Source organism: Muntiacus reevesi, chromosome 6, assembly GCF_963930625.1.
Source record: "Muntiacus reevesi chromosome 6, mMunRee1.1, whole genome shotgun sequence".
Taxonomy (NCBI): Eukaryota; Metazoa; Chordata; class Mammalia; order Artiodactyla; family Cervidae; genus Muntiacus; species Muntiacus reevesi.
This window is the reverse complement of record NC_089254.1, coordinates 101,923,190-101,942,808: the sequence shown is the minus strand read 5'-3', so window position 1 is coordinate 101,942,808 and position 19,619 is coordinate 101,923,190. Positions and strand designations below refer to the sequence as shown.

The 19,619-nt window shown below is 39.1% G+C and overlaps 1 protein-coding gene across 7 annotated transcripts in view; it reads left to right on the top strand.

Moving 5' to 3' along the window:
* Positions 1 to 19,619, top strand: part of TPK1 (thiamin pyrophosphokinase 1) — a 345,650-nt gene that overhangs the window by 245,333 nt on the left and 80,698 nt on the right. For all 7 annotated transcript variants that reach the window (XM_065939582.1, XM_065939576.1, XM_065939575.1 and 4 more), the window contains one exon: positions 2,326 to 2,437. In XM_065939582.1, coding sequence (XP_065795654.1) covers positions 2,326 to 2,437 — 112 coding nt within the window. The remainder of the gene's footprint in view (positions 1 to 2,325; positions 2,438 to 19,619) is intronic.

The window sequence follows — 19,619 nt, the reverse complement described above, 5'->3', positions numbered from 1 at the left end:
TCGAACCTGGACTGGTGATCTGTTTCACATATGATAATATATGTGTTTCAATGCTATTTTCTCAAATCATCCCACCCTCACCTTCTCCCATAGAGTCTAAAAGTCCTTTCTTTACATCTGTGTCTCTTTTGTTATCTTGCATATAGGGTCGTCATTACCATCTTTCTAAATTCCATATATATGCATTAATATACTGTATTGGTGTTTTTCTTTCTGACTTACTTCACTCTGTATAATAGGCTTCAGTTTCATCCACCTCATTAGAACTGATTCAAATGCATTCTTTTTAATAGCTGAGTAATATTAGGGATTGGGGGCAGGAGGAGAAGGGGACAATAGAGGATGAGATCGCTGGATGGCATCACCAACTCGATGGACATGAGTTTGAGTAAACTCCAGGAGTTGGTGATGGACAGGGAGGCCTGGCGTGCTGCGATTCATGGGGTCGCAAAGAGTCGGACACGACTGAGAGACTGAACTGAACTGACCTGACTGAATATTCCATTATTAATATGTACCGCAGCTTTCTTATCCATTCATCTGCTGATGGACATCTAGGTTGCTTCCATGTCCTAGCTATTGTAAACAGTGCTGCAGTGAACACTGGGGTGCACGTGTCTCTTTCAATTCTGGTTTCCTCAGTGTGTATGCCCAGCAGTGGGATTGCTGGGTCGTATGGCAGTTCTTGCATTTATTTTCATTTTATAGATGGGTTCTTTAATTTATCATGATTCTGTTTCCTACTGTGCATTATGTTTTCCCAGTACATTGTGTTTTCAATCCACCCACGTTTCTCTGCATGCATGTAATCTATTGCTTGTTGTATATCTATGTATATTGCCTATCTTTCTTCCCTTGATGTACACCACGTTCAAATGTAGTTTAAATTTTCTTTAAAAATCTTCTTTGTGTTTGAATGTATATTCAAGCCCTTAGAATTGAATTTATGCCCTCTCCTTGAATGCTCAAATAGAAACAGATGTATATGAATTGTATCAGTAGTAAATGTCTGAATGAACTTGTGTTATATACAAGAACTCATGTAACCTAGAGAACTGTTTTCCCTAATAAAAGCAATCTTTTAACAGAAGACAAGTCCTACTTGTATCTTGAGGCCCATGTACAGTAGAATAAGTTCTCAGAGATTACAGTATACAGTACAAGAGCTATAGTTACAGGTGAAATGTTTGTACAGGGATACCTAGATGCCTTAGTCTGGTAATATGTCATATGTTAAATATACTTTAAAACATTATTTTATTAAAATGAATATATTTTGGTGTTTATTCCTTTAGAGTTGTTTGAATTATGAAAAAATGCCTTTTTTACTCTATTGTTGAATGTATGTGTATGTTGACATTGTCCCAAAAGAACTTGAAGTATCTTTTTATAAAGACTGTGTAACCCTAAGGACAGAATAGCAAATAGGGTGGGAATAGAAAAGCATTACTTTGTAGAAGAAGAGTTTCCAAGTATTTTATTTAAAAGCAAGCCTTGTGGCCTTGATTGAGCATTACATTTAACTTTCTTGCAAACTGAAAAATAGAAAACATTTTAAATTATGTCCGATTTCATAATCACAATAGAAGGTGAGCATACTCACTTCCCAGGGTCGGTATTCTGTTTCCTGGTAGACAGACTTTGTCAGTGAGCGTCTCCTAGAGCTGTGGGTGTAGGAAACAGACTAATCACTAGTAGGGTTGACATTGAATTCTAAAGGTCAGAAGCCGAGTTCCCAGGTAAAAAGCAGAGATTTTACTTAGGAAGCAGTGTTGTATTTACCCTCAAGCAAGCATTTCATTAAGACCCTTGAATTCTGTATCCTTTAGTGCTCTTTAGCACATGGAATCAGTTTAGTCTTTGGAAGTGGAAGGTATAGGTAGTAATCCTGCTCCTGGTGCTTGTTATCTGTACATCCTGGACAGTTTAATCTCGCAAACTTCAATTTTCTGACATGTTAAAGTGATAATTAACAGTAAGATACCTTGTAAAACTGTTGCTAGTATTAAGTCAGGTGAAAGTTCTGTAGGATGATTCAGTACATGTTGTTCAGTCACTAAGTCATGTCTGATTCTTTGCAGCCACATGGACTGCAGCACACCAGGCTTCCCTGTCCTTCACTATCTCCTGGAGTTTGCTCAAATTCACGGCCATTGGGTCTGATAGGTGAAGCTATCTAACCTAAGTTTGTTGTTAGGATTAAGTATGATAAATTACGTGACCATCACTAGGATGGTTCCTGGTGCATATGACCAGATCTTCAGTGTACAGTAACGTGCTGTCTTTTCTCCTCCCATCTTAATGATCATTCCTTCTCTGCCTCAGGGAAAGCACAAACTGCATGTAGATACTGGGGTGGAAGGTGATTGGTGTGGCCTCATTCCTATTGGACAGCCTTGCAATCAGGTGACGACAACAGGCCTAAAGTGGAACCTCAGTAAGTAAAACCCTTGCACAAAGGGAGGTTTTCTTTCTTTCTTATTTTTTTACAAAATTTATCTTGATAAATAATTAGAAGTGGAATTGCTCGGTCATATGGGAACTCCAGCCTTTCAATGAAATAGCCAGACTATTGTCCAAAGTGGCCATACCAGTTTTACATTCCTACCCATGATGTATGAGGATTCCAGTTTCTCCATATCCTGGTGAGTATGTAGTGATGATGTCTCATTGTGGTTTTTACTTTGTTTTACATGATGACTAATGATACTGAACACATTTTCATGAACTTATGGGCCATTTGTGTATATTCTTTGGAGTTATGTCTTTTTAAATCTTTGCATGTATTTTAATTGGATTATCTTTTTACATTGACTTGTAAGATTCCTTTATGTACTCTAGATATAAGTCCTATATCAGATAATATGATTTGAAAATATTTTCTCAGACTCTGACTTGTGTTTTTATTTTCTGAAATTTAATTAACTAAATTCATTAATCTAATTTTGAAGTCCAGGTTTTTGTTTTTGTTTTTTTTTTATGGATCATACATTTGGTGTCATAGCTAAGCACTCTGTCCAACCTTTTTCATGGTTTTCTGTGCTTGAAATCTCCCTTACTTTTCCAGAGAAGTAGCTCTTCTGACTAGAGTTATTTAAACATATGTGATTTTATAAGATTTGCTGTTCTGACTAAATTTTCAAATGTTCTCCAGCACTTAAGAATGTACTAGGTACTAGTCACTCTAAAACTCTGGTTTGAAAAGAACAAAAAATGAGGTGGATCTCTTCATGAAATAAATGCTGATTCCAAAAGAAACCATCAGGCATTGTGAAATAATCACCCCTAGTCCCCAAGAATAACAGTTAACGATTTAATCAAAGAGCTTTGAGTGACTGTCAAAGGGATTATCTCATGATTGACCGATACCTCCAAGGTTGTAAAAAGTAAAATATGGAACCATGACATTCTTTTATAACATGTAAAACTTTTTGGTTCTCACAAAGATATAAATACCTCAGGAGACAAATACACTGAAGATTAAAGGATATTTTAAAAGGCCTTTCTAGGAGCCACTGCTGACACAATTAGGAAAAACTAGAGATATTTTGAAGCGAATGTCTGGCCAGCTCATCAGAATTTGAAAGGACGCTGAGAACAGATCTCCTCCAGTGCACGGGAACCTGTGACAGGCTTTGAAGCTGGTTAGCTGAAACTGCCACGAGCTCCCATCAGAAGCTTTTTTGAAAACATTTCCAGCCTAAGACAATTGGTTTACTGTCTGGAGTTCCCATTATTTCCAAGGACCTGTTCTAGCCAGTGGTGAACTTCCTCCTGGATCTGGTAGTGACCTCATCTCGCCAGGGCTGATACCAGGACATGCCGAGCGCTCTGCACAGTGAACAGGCAGCTAACGCTGTGGCTGTTCAGTCGCCGAGTCACTAAGTATCTGGCTCTTTGTGACCCCACGGACTGCAGCATGCCAAGCTCCCCTGTCCTTCACCATATTGCTTCCTTTGTCTTAGGGGCTGAACAGGTGAGAATCACAGGATACATGAGAATTGTTGGTGTTCTTTAGAATGTTCTCAGAGCCTCTGTGGAGCAGGAAATGGCAACCCACTCCAGTATTCTTGCCTGGAGAATCCTGTGGACGGAGGAGCCTGGTGGGCTGCTATCCATGGGGTCGCACAGGGTCGGACACGACTGAAGCGACTTAGCATGCATGCATGCATTGGAGAAGGAAATGGCAACCCACTGCAGTGTTCTTGGCTGGAGAATCCCAGGGACAGAGGAGCCTGGTGGGCTGCCATCTATGGGGTCGCACAGAGTGGACACGACTGAAGCAACTTAGCAGCAGCAGAGCCGCTGTATTCTACAACAATATACTCATCCTAATTCTTTTTTTTTTAATGGTTTTAACTTAAAATTTTCTATGCAATTTTTAATCGTTACACTCTATTTACAGTTATTACAGAATATTAGCTATACGCTGCGTGTTGTGCTGTACACCTCACAGCCTGTCTTGTACCCAGGGGTTTGTAGCTCCTACTCCCGCACCCCTGTGTTGCCCACCCTCCACTGGTAACCACGAGTTTGTCCTCTGTGTCTGTGACTCTGCTTCTTTTTTGCTGTATTGAATAGCTTGTCGTACTTTTTAAATTCCACATATAAGTGATAGCGTACCATATCTGAATAATAAAGTTGACTCCAGGAAGGGGCCTTGGGTATGACGGGCTTTTAGTCGTCTTGTCTGTGATAAAGTTTCAGCCCTGCCGAAGTGCTCTACACTGTTACTTATCTATATATTTACAGACTGCTTCGACTTTTGAAATAGGTACTTGATTCTCTACAACTTTGGGGAAGCAAGTAATAGCAACCTCGCAAGGTGTGAAAAGCAATAGCGTTGAGACAAAAGTGTTTTATCAATGATCTGTGGTACTAGTGCTAATGAATAGGGTCTTCTGATAAGTGATACTGCCTCATTAAAAAGTAGTGAAGATAACTGAGATGACACCATGTTGCTTGCAGACAAGTGGATGGATTATTTTCACAGAGTGGGGGGTCTGTCTGTACTCAGAAGAAGTTGCTCAGTCATGTCTGACTCTCTGTGACCCCATGGAGTAGCCTTCCAGGCTCCTCCATCCATGGGATTTTGGAGTGGGTTGCCAGTTCCTTTTCTAGGGGATCTTCCCAACCCAGGGATCGAACCTGGGTCTCTCGCACTGCAGGCAGACTGAGCCACCCGGGCTGTACCCCGTGTCCTTGTGAAAGCAGAGCTCTCACTTCCATGTCACACCTGCAACGTAGCAGGATGGGGCTGCAGGAGGAGAAAGGAGATGCAGAAACCTAGTCCGGGGGTGCTCACATCTCGGGTCAAGGAGAGTAAGCAAGCCCTCCTGAGGGAATGCATCAGAATCGTCTTAAGATGGTCTCGAGGCTGGCATTCTCTCTGTCTATACCCACTGTAAAATATGATGCCACAAGTTCTAAAAGGAGTTTGATTCATGTGGTTCAATTTGTGATATGTCACATCACAGACTGTCTTTAAAACAAGTGTCTATCATGGCACCATCACCCACAGTGTATGTTTACAAATGTTGTTGAAATCACATATATTACAGTATCTTCAGTCAGTTCAGTTGCTCAGTCGTGTCTGACCCCATGGACTGCAGTACACCAGACTTCCCCGTCTGTCACCAACTCCCGGAGCTTACTCAAACTCATGTCCATCGAGTCTGTGATGCCCTCCAACCATCTCATCCTCTGTCGTCCCCTTCTCCTCCCACCTTCAATCATTCCCAGCATCAGTATGTTAGTTCATAGCAATATGCTGTGGATATTCTGCGATGTGTGTCTGGGATTTCCCATGTGGCGCTAATGGTATAGAACCCACCTGCCAATGCAGGAGACATAAGAGACATGGGTTCGATCCCTGGGTCTGAAAGATCCCCTGGAGGAGGAAATGGCAACCCCCTCCAGTTATTCTTGCCTGGAAAATCCCATGGGCAGAAGAATCTGGAGGACTACAGTCCATAGGGTCACAAAGAGTCGGCCACAAGTGACTGAAGCGACTTAGCATGCTCACACATATTTGGGACTAGAGTTTCTCTAGGCTGTGTACACGTGGGTATAAAATAGCTGCATCATGGGCAAATGTACCCTCGCTTATACTGGACATGTCGTGTGGCTCAGATAGCAGAAATACCAGTGTACACCCGTCCCAGGAGTATCCGAGTCCCTGTGCTCCATGTCCTCGCCCCATTCTTGATGATGTCAGATTTAATCATTTTTGCCAGTCTGATGAATGTCAGTGATATTTCACTGTCTTCTCTGAAGACTGGTGGGGGAAAATATCTTTGTAGCTCTAATCTATGTAGGTTTCCTCTTTCATTCATTGCTACTTTCTTTTGCCCTTTAGCCATTGGGCTATTTTTTTCTTTCTTATTAATTTTTAGAAGCTCTTCAGACCATGATGATCTTCAGACTACACTTCGCCTTTTCCATTTGTTTATGGTATTTTTGTACACAGAGAGATTATTCCGTTAAAGGTAGTTAAATTTATCAGTCTTTTTCTTTCAGATTTGTAATTTTGTGTCATAATTCATCTTTCTGTTCCCTGTGGTCATAAAGATGTTCTTACATTTTAGGTTTAAGGGATTTTTTTTTTGAGGTCTCTTCTTTCACCTGAAATTGATTTTTGTGTATAATATGAGTTAGGGATCTGATTTTTTCCCTTATTGATAACCAGTTGCTCTAGCATCATTTATCATCCTTTTTCCAGTGATTTGCACAAGTTTTCAAATTCATAGATATGTTTCTTGGATCTCTAGTCTGTTCCCTTGGCTCACATTCTTTTTCCTATATTGATACCACACTGCCTTAGTTACCATAGCTTTATAATAAATACAGAAATGTGCTAGGTTGAGCCTACCAACCTTGTTCTTCAAAATTTTCATGGATATTCCTGACTTTTTGGGCTTCCCCAGTGGCTCACGGTAAAGAATCAGTCTGCAGTGCAGGAGCTGCAGGAGACTCAGGTTCAATCCCTGTGTCGGGAAGATCCCCTGGAGAAGGGCATGGCAACCCACTCCAGCATTCTTGCCAGGAGAATCCCAGGGACAGAGGAGCCTGGCAGGCAACAGTCTGTGGGACTGCAAAGAGTCGGACACAGCTGAAGCCCACTGGCACACACACCTGGCTTTTTTCTCTTCTTTTTTTTAATTTTTTTTTAAATTTTTAATTTTTTTTTTTTACCTACTTAGGTTTTTTTTTTGGGGGGGGGGGGTTGTCATACGTTGATATGAATCAGCCATAGAGTTACACGTATTCCCCATCACGATCCCCCCTCCCACCTCCCTCTCCACCCGATTCCTCTTAACCCTATATGCAAAGCAGAAAAAGAGACACAGAAGTATAGAACAGACTTTTGAACTCTGTGGGAGAAGGTGAGGGTGGGATGTTTCGAAAGAACAGCATGTATATTATCTATGGTGAAACAGATCACCAGCCCAGGTGGGATGCGTGAGACAAGTGCTCGGGCCTGGTGCACTTTTTTCTCTTCTTCATACACTTGAGGCTTGATAAATGTTACACACACACAATTCCATTGTAATTTTTATCAGAATCAGCCTTAATTTAGAGATGACACTGGGAGCCTAGAACAGTTGGGAATGAGAATTTCTATACAGAACTGAGTCCTCCCATTCATAAACATAACCTCTCTCTCCATTTAGTTAAGAGTCTGAATTGCTCTTGGTAATCAGATATCTTGTCCATATGATCCTGTACTTGATGAGTCATAGAAGGATTCATCTCTGGAAACCTTATACCTAGTTTGCTTTGTAAAGTACACCTTTAAAAAGTTATAGTTTCTGAGTTAAGCTGTGCTATATGGACATACAGTTGATTTTATTTGTATTACTGTATTTCTGGACACTTGCATGGTTTCCAAAAATATGACCTGGGTCCGTAATCATGTTTCTTTCTTCTTCATCTGTTACAAATAGGATTGTGTCAAGTTATAAGTAACTGAAATAATAGTTTTAAACAGCACCCCCACCACCCTGCTGTCACTGTGTAATAAAGTGCAGAGTTAAGTATTTACAGGGCAAGGCTTCTGTGATTTATTCAGCCTTTGTTTCAAAACATAAGATGTCTCTGTTGCAGCTCGAGTGTCCCGTTTAGCATCAGGTGGGAAAACATGGGGAGGAAGTGGGACAGCACATACTGCAGGAAAACAAGGCATCAGGGATTCCCAACGTTTCCAGAAATCCTTCCTCATTTGATCATTTGCCTCGGTGGCCAGAACTGTCACATACCATCCTAGCTGCAAAGGAGGCTAGGACATGAAATTTTTTTACTCTGAGGACATAGTCACCCAAATAAAATTGAGATTCTGTCAGTGAGGAAGGAATAAGTAGGAGTCTGCTCTTCTATCAAAAAAATATCTTTTCTTTGTCTGCCATCTTGATGAACACTTTAGCCATATATATTAACATAATAAAAACTTCCTTTCAGCCATATTCTTATGGATTTCTGTTTTTGCTTTTGATGAATTCACAAACTAATTTTGTTTATAATCTGCATTTACCTCTATCTATCCTTTAGATAGACCTTTTATTTTTCTTTGATGTGCTACAGTTTTACTACAGTGTGTTTAAGTATAACTTTTGTTGTATTTGGTTTCCCTTACCTCTGCTGCTTGGTGTCATTCATTGATTTTGAAAAATTATCTGATCCCCCATTTTTCAAATAAGGAGTTCAAAGTCTTACTTAGCGGAGGCCCAAATTCATGTCGTTAGAGATCGATGCACTCAGAATATGAATTCAGATCTTCAGTGCTGTTTATATATCAAGTCTGCAATGCTATTTATATACTTTCCGTAGAAAATAAGTTAATGTTTTTATAAAAAATCACTAAAGTGAATTTGAGATAAAGAGAAGAAAATAAGGGAAAGGAAACTGTAGACAGGGAAAGAAAGCAAAGGAACCAGGAAAGAAGACTTAGTGGTAGGAAATTAACATTAATCTGGAAGAAATATAAAAAATTCTGAGGGACAAAACTTTTAACTTCACTACACTTTTACCTAAGAAAAATTTTAAATAGAGTTGCTCTCCATTTTCCCAGGCATCTGCTTTATAACTCAAATTGAGCTTGAAATTATACATCCATTGTTCCTTTTGTGTTTTTTCAAAGTATAGAAATAAGTGACAGAAAGAAATAATTTCATAGCATCGACTGAAAGAGACTCAAATCTAGCCCAAGTGAAAGAGTTTTGAAAGAAAAAAATTCAGAGAAAACAGTTTGAAAAGATTTTTCATCTCTATGGAAATACTCTGTAATAAGTGTGTACAGGTACCAAGATTTCCTGCAGGAGTTCTCTGTGAGGACTTTTAAGTGCCAGCCTATCAAGGGAACAGTTCAAGCATCTATTAAAAAAAAAACACAAAAACTATAGTTGCTATTAATGCAGTTTCAGTGAAAAGTCTTATTTCTCACTTGGTTATACCTTACAAAGTGATTCTAGTGAGTTATCATGGTTTGACAATAGCGGTACATACTTAGTGGAAATGGCAACGCACTCCAGTATTCTTGCCTGGAGAATCCCTTGGACAGAGGAGCCTGGCGGGCTGCTGTCCATGGGGTCACACAGAGTCGACACAACTGAAGTGAGCAGCAGCGTACAAACTTAGGCTATGACTTTTGTGAGCTAGTGCCACTAGTGTGAGAGTTGTTTCGTATTTTTAAATATCTTTGTCATTATTCTAATTATTGCTTTTCTAGTTCCAGTGCTTAAAAAAAAAAAAAGCACTCAAACTGTGATGTCCACATTTCTTCTCTGATTAAAGGGCCGTATCTTTTATATCTTAATTCGTTTGATAATCAGTAATCCAGTTTGAGTTAAATTTTTTACCTAAAACACATAGTCAAAGGTGATGATACTGAGGATGACTTTTAAAAAATTAATTTTTTTTTTCACAAGGAAGATGTTAGCTAAAGCTCCCCACCCCAAGATCACTTTCTAAAGTTTATAATTTGGTGAAATGACTGTATTTCATCATATCTAAGATGTCATCAGTTAAGATGCCTCCTTATTTTATGTACACTGAGAAAAAAATTCTACCAATTATAATTGCAGAGATGTGGGGGAAATGTATGTGATAAAACTAGTGAAGTATGGTAGATAAAATAGCATAGAAACTTACAAGTCAAATTACATGCATAGACATACCACTCTTAAACCTGTTATGAAAAATTGTAAAAACCATTGATATGGGCAAAAAGATATCTGTGTATCTTTAAGTGGATTCTTGGGCCTAGTCTAGAGGCCCTTGAAGGGTTATCTGGTTCTGTCTGACACTTAGCTTTTCATCATCTTTGATTATTTTAGAAATATTGTGGAATTGGAAGTTGACTGGTAAACAGCTGATCATACTGTATATGATTCCTATGCATATAATTCAGTTGAGCTTTTGTTTTGAAAACTCCATGCATTATCACCCTATATAGATTGCCAATTTTCTATTAGCAAATCCATTTCAGCATTCCTGACTGTCTTAGTGGGTTTATCCTTTGTAGTCGCCTTTGAAACAGTTTTTTTTTTTTTTTTTGCATCATACTAGTTTTCTCATTAATTAATGACTTAATTGAAATCTTTGTGTTCATTTTACGTCATACTAGTTTTCTCATTAATTAATGACTTAATTGAAATCTTTATGTTCATTTTATATTTGTATGAGTCATTTTTTTACCCTTTAAATATTAAAAAATAAATCAAATTGTAACCACCTACAGTGGTAAAGAATCCACCTGTCAATGCAGGAGATAGAAGAGATGCAGATTCGACCTGTGTGTCAGGAAGGTCCCCGGAGGAGGAAATGTCAACCCACTCCAGTATTCTTTCCTGGAGAATCCCATGGACAGAGCTGCCTGGTGAGCTACAGTCCGTGGGGTCACAAGGTGTCAGACACAACTGAGCACACACACATTATACTTAAAGGATCACAGGCTGTTCCAGTCTTTAAAAAAAAAAATGTTAAGTTTTATTGTAAAATACCACTTAACTTCTGCCTGTATGCATTAGGTCAGAGGGAGCCCTGGGACAAAGGTCTGATGATGTCACTTCCACATTTGTATCTGGAAAAGGTCTTAAAAGGGCCATACGGACCTGAACTGTTCACTCTGTATCTATAAAGGCTTATGACCATGACCAAATCATTTAAGCAAAAGAAATCAGACCAATATGCTCTTCTAGAAGTCATGTGTTGATTCTAGTATTAGTCAACTAAGCTGGAAGGAAATGACATTTTTTAAACAGTTTTATTGAAAAATACTTGATATATAAAATTCACCCATTTAAAATTAAGTGATATTTAGTTTATTTGCAAATATGTGCAACCATGCTTGGTCATGCTCAGTTGTGTCCAACTCTTTCTGACCCCATGGACTGTAGCCCACCAGGCTCCTCTGTCAATGGGATTTTCCAGGCAAGAGTACTGGAGTGGATTGCCAGTACCTACTCCAGGGGATCTTCCTGACCCAGGGATTGAACACACAACTCCTGAGTCTCCTGCATTGGCAGGTAGATTCTTTTACCACGGAACCACCTGGGAAGTCCCAATATGTGCAACCATTGCCAGTCAAATTACAAACATACTCGTCACCTCAAAAAGCATGTTCCCTTCAGCTACTAGCCACCATACTCTTCCTGTCCCGCACCCTGCCCTCTCCTCCATCCCTAAGCAGCCACCAGTTTACTTTGTCTATAGATTTCCCTATCCTAGATTTTCATATGAACAGAACTATATAATGGCCTCTTGTGACTGGCTTCTTTACTTTAGCATGTTCTCAGGGTTCATCCATGATATAGAACTTACTGGTATTTCTTTCCTTTTTATGATCAAATAATATTCCACTGTATAATATTAATATATCATATTTATCTGTCCATCCACTAATGGACCTTTGGATTATGTCTGCCTTCTGTCTATTATGGAAAATAAATATTCTTCTACAGCTTTCTGTATGGGCAACATTTTCATTTCTCATGGGTACACACCTAGTTTTGGGGTTGTGTTGTAGTCATTGAGGAACTGCTAGACTCTTTTCCAAAGGAGCTGCATTGTTTTAAAGTTCCGCCAGCCTTGTGTGAGAGGTCTGACTTATCCAGATCCTTGCTAGTGCTTATATTTATTTGACTTTTTCACTTTAGCCATCCTGGTGGGTGTGAAGTGGTGTCTTGGTGTGGTTTTGGTTTACATTTCCCTAGTGACTAATGATGTAGAATATATTTTTCAGGTATTCATTGGCTATTTGTATCCCTTCTTTGGAGATCCTTTGGCCCTTCTATAATTGGGTTGTCTTTTTATTACTAAGTTGTGAGCGTTCTTTATTTATTTTAGACACAAATCACGTAAGATTTACAAATATTTATTTGCCTATTCTGCAGACTGTCTTTTCGCTGTTTTTAATGGTGTTCTCTGAAGAGCGATCATTTTTCATTTTGATGAAGTCTAATTTATCTGTTTCTTTCTTTTGTTGATTATGCTTTGGTGTCACATCTAGGACTTGGTGTCACATTGCCAAATCCGATGTTATAAAGATTTACCCCTATATTTTAAGAATTTATAATAGTTTTTTTTTAAATATGTTTAGGTCTTTGATCCATTTTGCATTAATTTTTGTATATGGTATAAAGTAATGGTTGAGAATTAATTCATTGATTTCTGCAAAGACATCAGCTAGGATTCTGATATGGATTATGTTGACTCTAGGTCAGTTTGAGAAGTACAGTTGACCCTTGAAAAACATGGGTTTGAACTGTGTGGATCTATTTATGTGCAGTTGTTTTTTTTTTATAAATCTGGTATCACATTTTTGACCCGTGGTTGGTTGTATCCCTGGATGCAGAATCTTCATGGGCTTCAGTGTCTGCAGATTTTAGTATCCATAGCAAGTCCTGGAGCTCGTTTCCCCCATACACCCAGGGACAGCTATAGCTGTATCAACCACGTTCAATTTTCCAGCCCGTGGGCATGGGATAGTTTCAGTTTGTTTATATCTTCTGTTTCTTTCAGCAAAGCTTTGTAATTTTCATAGTATAAGTTTTGTACTTCTTTTGTTAAATGTATTCTAAGGATTACATTGTTTTGATGCTGCTGTAAATGGAGGGCTTCCCTGGTGACTCAGACCGTAAAGCGTCTGCCTACAATGCGGGAGACTCGGGTTCGATCCCTGGGTCGGGAAGATCCGCTGGAGAAGGAAATGGCAACCCACCCCAGTATTCTTGCCTGGGAAATCCCATGGACGGAGGAGCCTGGTGGTCTACAGTCCATGGGGTCGCAAAGAGTCAGACACGACTTGTTTTCTTAACTTCATATTTACACTGGTTAATGCAGGTATATGAAATACATTTGATTTTTGTATCAATTGATCTTATATGCTGCAACCTTGCTGAACATATTTATTAGTTCTAATGTGTTTTAGCGGACGTTTTAGAATTTTCTATTTACAAGATCATGTCATCTATAAATAGAGATAGTTTTACTTCTTTCTAATCTGGATACCTTTTTTTTCTTGTCAAACTGTCCTGTTAGGACCTCCAGTCAAATATTGAATAGCATTCAGATAGTATTGAAATAGTATTCAGATTGATTTGAGAGTAGCAAATGTAGACACCCTCGTCCTATTCTTGATCATATAAAAAAAGCATTCAGTGTTGGTTTTCCACAAATGTCCTTGATCAGACTGAGGAAAGCCCATTATATTCCTTTGTTGGGTGTTTTTGTTTGTTTGTTGTTTTATCTGTCATGGAAGGGTATTGGACTTTGCTTTTTCTAGGGGGGTTTTTTTTGGTTTTTTTTTTTTTTTTTTTTTTGGTTCTTGAGCTGATCCTGTGATTAAAAAAAAAATCTTATTGATATAATAATACATTGCACTACTTGGATTTCAGATATTAAATCCCTGGGAGAAGTTCCACTTGGTCATGATGTATAATTCTTTCTCTGTGTTATTGGAATCAGTTTCCTAGTGTTTTGTTGAGGATTTTAGCACACTTGTTCCTAAGATACATTGTTTTGTAGGGCTTTTTTCTTGTGAAGTCTTTGATTGGTTTATTATCCAGGTGGTATTGACATCTAGACTTCACAGATGGCACCAGTGGTAAAGAACCCACCTGCCAATGTAGGAGATGCAGGTTCAATCCCCAGGTCAGGAAGATTCCTGGAGGAGAAAATGGCAACCCACTTCAGTATTCTTGCCTGGAGAATCCTATGGAGAGGGGAGCTTGGTGTGCTGTATTCCATAGAGTCGCAAAGAGTCAGACACAGCTGCAGTGACTTAGCAGGCATGCATGCACACACAGACATCTACTCTTAAGGTCCAAGCATTCAAGAGGAAAGCTCCAGGGAAGTCAACCAAGGCAGCCAGAGTGAAACAGCAGTGAAACAAGCATAGCTGGCATGACGCAGATTTGGGGAGGAGGTAGCAAGAGGAAACTAGTGTGCAGGAGGCACTGGATGTGTGTTCTGGTCCAGAGATAGGTAGTGCCTTGTACCTTGCCCTCCTTTATTTCTGTGCTTGCCGCTGGAGACTGGGGAGGGAGGAGAAGAGGAGACCTAAGGGCCAGCCTGTATCTAATGATTAAAAAGTAGATTTTATTTTCTTGGGTTCCAAAATCACTGTGGATGGTGACTGCAGCCACAAAGTTAAAAGACACTTGCCTCTTGGAAAAAAAGCTATGACAAACCTAGACAGCATATTAAAACACAGAGACATCCCTTTGCTGAAAAAAGGCCACATAATCAAAGCTATGGTTTGTCCAGTAGTCATGTACAGAGATGTCAGAGTTGGGTGATAAAGAAGGCTGAGCACTGAAGAATTAAAGCTTTTGATTTGTCATGCTGGAGAAGACTCTTGAGAGTCCCTTGGACAGCAGGAGATCAAACCAGTCAATCCTAAGGAAATCAGTCCTGAATATTCATTGGAAGGACTGATGCTGAAGCTGAAGCTCCAATACTTTGGCCACCTGTGATGGGAAGAGCCAACTCATTGGAAAAGACCCTGATGCTCAAAAAGATTGAGGGCAGGAGGAGAAGGGGATGACAGAGGATGAAATGGTTGGAGGGCATCATCGACTCAATGGGCATGAGTCTGAGCAAACTGGGAGATGGTAAAGGACAGGGAAGCCTGGGGTGCTGGAGTCCATGGGGTCACAGAGAATTGCACATGACTTAGTGACTGAACAACAGCAGGGACTGGCCAGGCCTTCTAAGGAGCAAGTGAGGGCCCCTGAATGTTTTAAGTCCAGCCTCCTGGGGAAGGAGTTTCATTTACGTGAAGATTATATCGAATAATCTCTAAGTGTTTTTTAAAAAGCACTTATCTCCACACAGGGATACAGACAACAAGCAGCCTTTCCCCCTTCTGTGTTTAATGAGCTGTCAGTGGTTTTATATCTTCACTGCTTTATGTTATTAATTTAGAAAAGTCATTAATGTTTCCATAGGTCATTTTTATTTATAAGTGGAAAGTGCTAGCTATAAAGTCCAGTATTGATTTTTCTCCAATACTAACTTTTCACTAAGGATCTTTCAAACCTCAGAAAATAAGTTCTGTCTAAATTTATGTAAATTTAAATGCATGAAAGATTTATTTTTATAATAGCTATACCTGGAATGTTATTTTATATGTATAAATAAATTAGATTTTAATTACAGATAAATATTTTGCAAAGGTTTCTCAAGAAAGCTTTACATTTCTACTTGTAGGACAGTATTTGGTAAGACTTAGAGGGTAATGGTATGTACTGAGTTTATTACTCTGGGCTGTGTTAGGTGATTTTTTTTAATTGGAGTATATTTGATTTAGTGTTTTGTTAGTTTCAGATGTGCAGCACAATCAGTTGTACGTGTACATGTGTCCCCTCTTTTTTAGATTCTGTTCCCACGCAGGTCATTACAGAGTTCTGAGGAGAGTTTCCCACGCTCTATACGAGGTCCTTATGTGTTATCTGTTTTATATATAGTAGTGTGTGTATATGTCAGTCCCAGTCTCCCAATTTATCCTCCCCTTTTCCTTCCTGATAACTTGTGATTCAGTTTCTGTTTGTAAATAGGTTCATTTGTGCCATGCTTTGAGATTCCACGTGTAAGCAATATCATATTTATCTTTCTGCCTGACCTACCTCACTCACTATGGCAGTCTGAGGTCCATTCATGTTGCTACAAATGGCATTTTCATTCTTTTTTATGGCTGAGTAATACTCCACTTGTGTGTGTGTGTGTGTACACATCACATCTTCTTTATCCATTCCTCCACTGATAAACATTTACGTTGCTTCCATGTGTTGCCTATTGTAAACAGTGCTGCACTGAAAACTAAGGTGCATGTAAATATTTTGGGATTACAGTTTTCTGCAGATATATTCCTAGAAGCGGAATTGCTAGATCATATAATAGCTCTATTTTTTGTGATTTTATATTTTTTACTACATTATGGAAATAGCAGAATATTACATTTTTTATTAATGGAATATATTTTTAAAAAAGAAACCTGATTTATGTTGATACCACATCTTGATTTTTAAAAATACACTCTTGATACTAAATGCCAGCAAATGACAATCTCTGTTGTATACAGTCCAAAACTGTACAAATGATATTTCCTTTACTTAGAATTTAGGATAACTACAGTATCATAATGTTGAAAGGCATATAGTTGTTTGTCTAGACTTAACAGTTTTCAAATGAAATAACTAATATCTAAAAGTTACTTCCACAAGTCACATGACTTCCTCAGGCCAGATCTGGCCTGGAAATCAGTGTCTCTATCCCAACACAAAGTTTTTTTCCTTATAGGTTCCTTCAATATTAGCAGTGTAGAAAATGTTGATATTTGATAATAGGTTCAAATAAAGTGAAAGGCACTCAGTCATGTCCTACTCTTTGAGACCCTATACAGTTCATGGGATTCTCCAGGCCAGAATACTGGAGAGGGTAGCTATTCCCTTCTCAGGGAATCTTCCCAACCCAGGGGTTAAACCCAGGTCTCCCGCATTGCAGACGGATTCTTTACCAGCTGAGCCACAAAGGAAGCCCACATATATAGAGATAGGTAAACTTAAGAATGTAATGTTTGATAGGTAGATTAAAAAATATAGCCATATTTGTTAAAATTTTCACAGTGTAAGTTTGTAGCTGTATCAGTTAGATTGCTGCTATAACAAATAACCATAAACTAAGGATCTGAAACAGTACACTCATTACCTACAGTTACGCAGCTTGAATCCAGAATGGGTCTTATGTTATTGACAGAGCTGTATTCCTCCCGGTGGCTCCGGTAGAGAATCCTTTCATGCCATCTCAGCCTCCAGAAGCTGCCCGCATTTCTCGGCTCGTGATTCCTGCCGTCACTGTCAAGGCCGTCGGCACAGCATCATCAGCTCTCTGAGCTCTTTTTCCATTGTCACGTCTCCTGCTCTGACTCAGACTCAAAGCTATTCTTTTTTAAAAATAAAAAATCATGACTACACTGGGACTACCTGGGTGATCCAAGCTAATCCTAGCTCATGGTTTTTAATTTAATCACATGTGCAAAGTGCCTCCTGCCATGCAAAGCACCTTCTTTATAGATTCCGGGGATTATAATGTGGACATTTTGGGGGTGCCATTATTCAGCCTATCATTTAAGTCTGTAATCAATAATTAATAACTTCTTGGAATAATACCTATTGAATGCAATTATTACACCACTGAACCTTTACAGTTATTCTGAAAACTACTGTATGAAGACTGTTTATATTGTCCTTGAGAAACTGAATCTCTATGTTGTCATTCATCTTGGCCTCAGATAACTTGTGGTAAAGACTCTAGACAAAACAGACACAAAACAAATTGTGTGAACATGATTTATGTGGTATCCACAAAGGGTGGGGTGAAGGTCGCAGTTTCCATTCCCTTTGGTTTCTGTTCTCCAAGAAGTGTGGTCAGATTCAGCCCAGTGTGTATTCTGATCCCTGGGAGCCATGATGGTAATCGGAGTTCACACAGGACCAGAACAAAACCTCTAGTCAGCTGGGGGTTGTTACCAGGTTTTTATTCGAAATATTCCTCCTTTCTATCCTTTTGTGATCGCTTCTCTTGCTTAGCCTTTGAGGCTGCACATTTATGTGTGGTTAAGATGGTGAAAAACAAAAGGCAGAAAATTTGACTCTTCCTTATATTACTTTCTTAGTCACATTTTGTTAGAATTTCAGGACTCTACAGGTCTTTATGGATCGATCAACCAGCTTTGTGTCATGAATTTGCTGAGCACATACATACCAACAAACTACTGGTTGACTACTTACCTGTATTGCTCTTATTCCTGCTCCTTCCACACGCACAAACACCAGAGCTGCATGCATATACTTGTACTACAATATGATGAAACTTTGGGTTTTCTTATTATATACATATATTTGGTCAGTCTGGGGTTATAAAGCACAAAACTGGAACTTTTTATATTTTCATAAGTTCTGTATATTAACACCGAAGAATCATTGCACAAAGCGACAGCCACGGGAAACTTAAGGGACCCAGCTTTTATGAAAAAGGCAAAGTCAGGTGAGAGGGAGCTTAATAACAGTAGATGTTATTCTCCGGGGGGGTGGGGGGGGGAAGTACAAAGAGGAACAAGATTTTTTTTAGACTGCAGTATATAATCTGAAAGATTTTCAAACATTCTCCATGCATGCTAAGTTGCTTTAGTCGTGTCTGACTCTTTGCAATCCCATGGACAGACTCCTCTGTCCATGGGGATTCTCCAAGCAAGAATACTGCAGTGGATTGCCATGCCCTCCTCTAGGGGATCTTCCCAACCCAGGGATCAAACCCATGTCTCTTATGTCTCTTGCATTGGCAGGCTTTTTACCACTAGCACCACCTTGGAAGCAGATACGACATTTTCAGACGTATAAAACTAATGGCAAATGGCCTACAACAAATTTGTATTAAATACTGTATATTTTGTTAATACTATATATTAACTCAGCTCCAATTCTATTTTCTGTGTTAATAGGATTTGAACCAGATATGAATGACTTTTCCTAAGTCCTTACCCTTCTGTGATTCTGCCTGAGAACACATGGAACCAACAATAATTTACTCTATGCTGTAATCATCCTGTTTTGTTTTTAGAAAACTCCCAACAATCTGACAACACACATTTGTTATGGTTGCTCCTCGGCATTTAAATATGAAAACAATTAATGTGCATTTGTAGGGAATATGACAAATGGGAATTTGTGAGCAGAGCAATTTTTCATTGACCTGCATTCAAGAACACTATTATAACTCAGGCTTGCCTCCCAAGTTGCTTAAACGAGTTGATTTCCTAGTATTTCTGTGGGCAGGTTGACAGATGAGAATGACTTGGTGTAAGCTCAAGGGTCCCTTTCTGTCTCCCCTCCTCCAGGTTTCACTTTTGTGCTGATTCAGATGTGAGCCCTGTGCATTCAACCATCCAGCTAATATACTGAGACAAGAAAGCAATAACTTTTGCTCATTACGTGAATTGTAGAGAAAGAATCAAGGGTTCAGGTGAATAAACTTTTACTATGGGAACAGCTCACTGGGCAGAATTTTCAGCAGGGTTGAAATAATCATACTTTGTGTCTTGAATATACTTTCTCCTACTTATG